The 2,840-nt window shown below is 50.6% G+C and overlaps 2 protein-coding genes across 2 annotated transcripts in view; one reads left to right on the top strand and one right to left on the bottom strand.

Annotated features, from left to right (window-relative positions):
• Window positions 1-291: 291 nt before the first annotated feature.
• On the top strand, window positions 292-2,340 carry MONBRDRAFT_12728 (uncharacterized protein; the record flags this gene model as incomplete). The annotated part of the gene is made up of 1 exon (XM_001750603.1): window positions 292-2,340. The coding sequence occupies one exon, from the start codon at window positions 292-294 to the stop codon at window positions 2,338-2,340; it is 2,049 nt and encodes a 682-aa protein (XP_001750655.1).
• A 133-nt stretch (window positions 2,341-2,473) lies between these two features.
• The window catches only part of MONBRDRAFT_12727 (uncharacterized protein), a gene marked incomplete at both ends in the record, with an annotated part of 27,430 nt that continues 27,063 nt past the window's right edge, over window positions 2,474-2,840 (bottom strand). The window contains one exon of the mRNA XM_001750593.1: window positions 2,474-2,600. Within this exon, the coding sequence (XP_001750645.1) occupies window positions 2,474-2,600 (127 nt within the window). The remainder of the gene's footprint in view (window positions 2,601-2,840) is intronic.

Here is a 2,840-nt window from a genome sequence, read left to right as displayed (position 1 = left end):
CACNACCACCACCACTACCACTACCACTACCACTACCACTACCACTACCACCCCTACAACTACTACCATTACGACAACCACGACCACTTCCACTGCCACATCTACTACCATCGCTCCTCCATCCACCGGTAAGAACTTCCCACTTTGGCGCTGATGATGTTGCTTGGCGTCAAAGAACCGTAGTACCATGTTTTCCTTGCTGTCACGCAGCTTGTCTTGCAACTGATCGTCGCGTTGCCAAACGCAATCAATATAGACGTTGCGCTTTATCGAATCAATGCAGGCTCAGAGATGGCAGTAGTTGGTGCTCTTGGTCACGTCTGGAATGCTGACGCTTACTTTAATACTGGCTACATGTTTCAACGCGCAGCAGATTTTGAGGTAGATGTTTCTCAAACAGGTCAGGTACCAGCGCTGTACCAAAGCGAGCGCTACTTTGACTTGAAGCAAGTTGATCTCGTGTACAATTTCCCTGTATCCGTGCCGGGTAAATACTTGGTGGAGCTTCATTTTGCGGAAATTTGTGACTGTGTTTCCAAGAGAAAGCAGCGCCGCTTTCATGTTCGCATCGAGGGCAAGCGTGTCGAAAAAAAGCTCGACCTGTTTCGTGATCATGGGTGGGGGGTGGCCATCCGTCGTTTGTATGAGTTACTGGTCAAAGATAATGCTGTGACGATTCAGTTCCAGAAGAAGCAGGGGAATCCTAAAATTTCGGCCATCGCCATTTACCCACCTGGTGTTGCAGCTCAGCTTCCAACGACGCCACTTCCAGTTGCTACATCCGCATCACCAGCATCTTTAACGACACCACCGGCAACAACCACATCCAAGGACGACGCGAGCGCCTTCCAAATCCCCATCTACCGTATCAATTGCGGTGGATTGAGCTTTTTTGACTCGAAGACGGGGCACGAGTGGTACGGCGACCTATTCTCTTCAACAGGCAAAGCGATTGAAGATGCAAGCATTCAAGTAACAAACAACGGGGTCGATCGCTATCTCTATCAAACGTATCGTCGCGGCACAAACAAGGAGCCAAGCCTCGTTTACAATCTTCCGGCACAATCGCAAGTTGGGGAGCCCGTCATGTTACTGCTTCACTTTTTGGAATTCTGTGCCGATTGCGAGCGCACATTTCACGTTTACGTCGGACAAACTCGAGTGGCAAAGTCATTTCGCACCATGGATGTTACTGGAATTCGCTCTCGAGCGGTGGTTGTGCCATTTTTTGGGCGCATCAGTGATGATGGCATGCTGCAACTACGACTTGAATATGCTGGGACTAACAAGGACTGGCCTCTTCTGATGGGCATTGAGCTCTATGGGCGTGAGCAAACTGCCACACAAACGCAAGATGTGGCCTCCGCGTCTTCGAGCGCAAGTCTGCCAGCAGCGACGTCAGCTCCTGCGCCTACCACTGTGTCCACCTCTCAATCAACCCCAGCTGGTTCAATTCTGTATCGCATTAATGCAGGGGGCCATTCTTACTCTGCAGCTTCAGGGGCAGAATGGCAGGAGGACAATCACTTTGGCACCGGTGTTGCCAATGTACAGACATCTGCCAGTGTACCCAGTGCTACGGAGCCAGGGATTTACCAGTCTGCACGTGTAGGCGATGGTTTGCACGATGTTGTGTACCAAGTGCCAATCCCCATTCGTGGTATCTTTACGGTTGAGCTATATTTTGCTGAGACCTGTGATTGTGCTACTCATATCGGTGATCGTGTCTTTGGCGTCACGGTTGAAGGTCTGCAAGTTGCTTCAAGGCTGGATCTGGTCGCTGCGGCAGGGTGGAGCCGTGCTTTTGTCCTTTCAGTCATGGTTGAGGTGACCGATGGTATGTTGAATCTGATTCTTAGCCAAGATCCAGCAACTCTACCCCCTGTACTGAATGGCCTCCAGATAGCATTTGAGGAAGCAACTGAATCGGCTGTCACAACAACGATGACCACCCTTGTTACAACATCTACCACGACGATCACAACCACAACTACAACCACAAGATCTTTGACCACGATTCCTGATGCCGATCAGCCGATGGGCTATGTTGCTCTCGCACGGATCAACTGCGGCAGCACAGCTGCCTACGTAGACTCCCATGGTCGCTTGTGGAACCCTGACTATGGTTTTGTCGGAGGCACGTCATTTGAGATGCCGGAGCTCGGCATTGCAAACACGCGGGATCCGCGCCTCTTTCAATCTGAACGATATGGCCTTGGCACGCTGCGATATGAGATTCCGGTTCCTGCACCCGATCTTTACTTTGTGAGGTTGCATTTTGCTGATATCTGTCCCTGCACTCTGGGCGTCGGGAGTCGCATCTTTAAGGTTTGTTTTTGAGTTGGTTCATGTGCGCACCTTTGATTTGTTTTTCTTGCTTGCCTGCTTGTTTGTTGCATGTTGGCGCGAGCGACTCGGCGTTTGTCCTTGGTGCAATTCACTATTGAACACGCCTCACAAAACCGTATTTTGATTAACTGCGATAGGTTGAGGCCGAGTCGGCACTTGTTGCTGAAGCACTCGACTTGACCGCCAAGGCTGGTTGGGCCACAGCGTTTGAGCTCGCGTTCTTGGTTGATGTGAAAGACGGGGCTTTATCTCTGAGTTTGGACAGTACGGCAGGTGCAGATAATCCAAAAATCAATGCTATTGAAGTTTACGCCGATCACATGTTAATTCCAACGAGTACTTCTACGACCACAGCAGAGGCAAGTACAACTGCAACCGCGACACCTACGACTACTACCACTTCTACCACCACTACCACTACCACTACCACCACTACCACTACCACTACCACTACCCCTCTAACTACTACCACTGCTACCACAACTACCACG

This window comes from Monosiga brevicollis, genomic scaffold, assembly GCF_000002865.3.
Source record: "Monosiga brevicollis MX1 MONBRscaffold_44 genomic scaffold, whole genome shotgun sequence".
Classification (NCBI taxonomy): Eukaryota; class Choanoflagellata; order Craspedida; family Salpingoecidae; genus Monosiga; species Monosiga brevicollis.
This window is presented reverse-complemented; position numbering and strand designations above follow the sequence as displayed.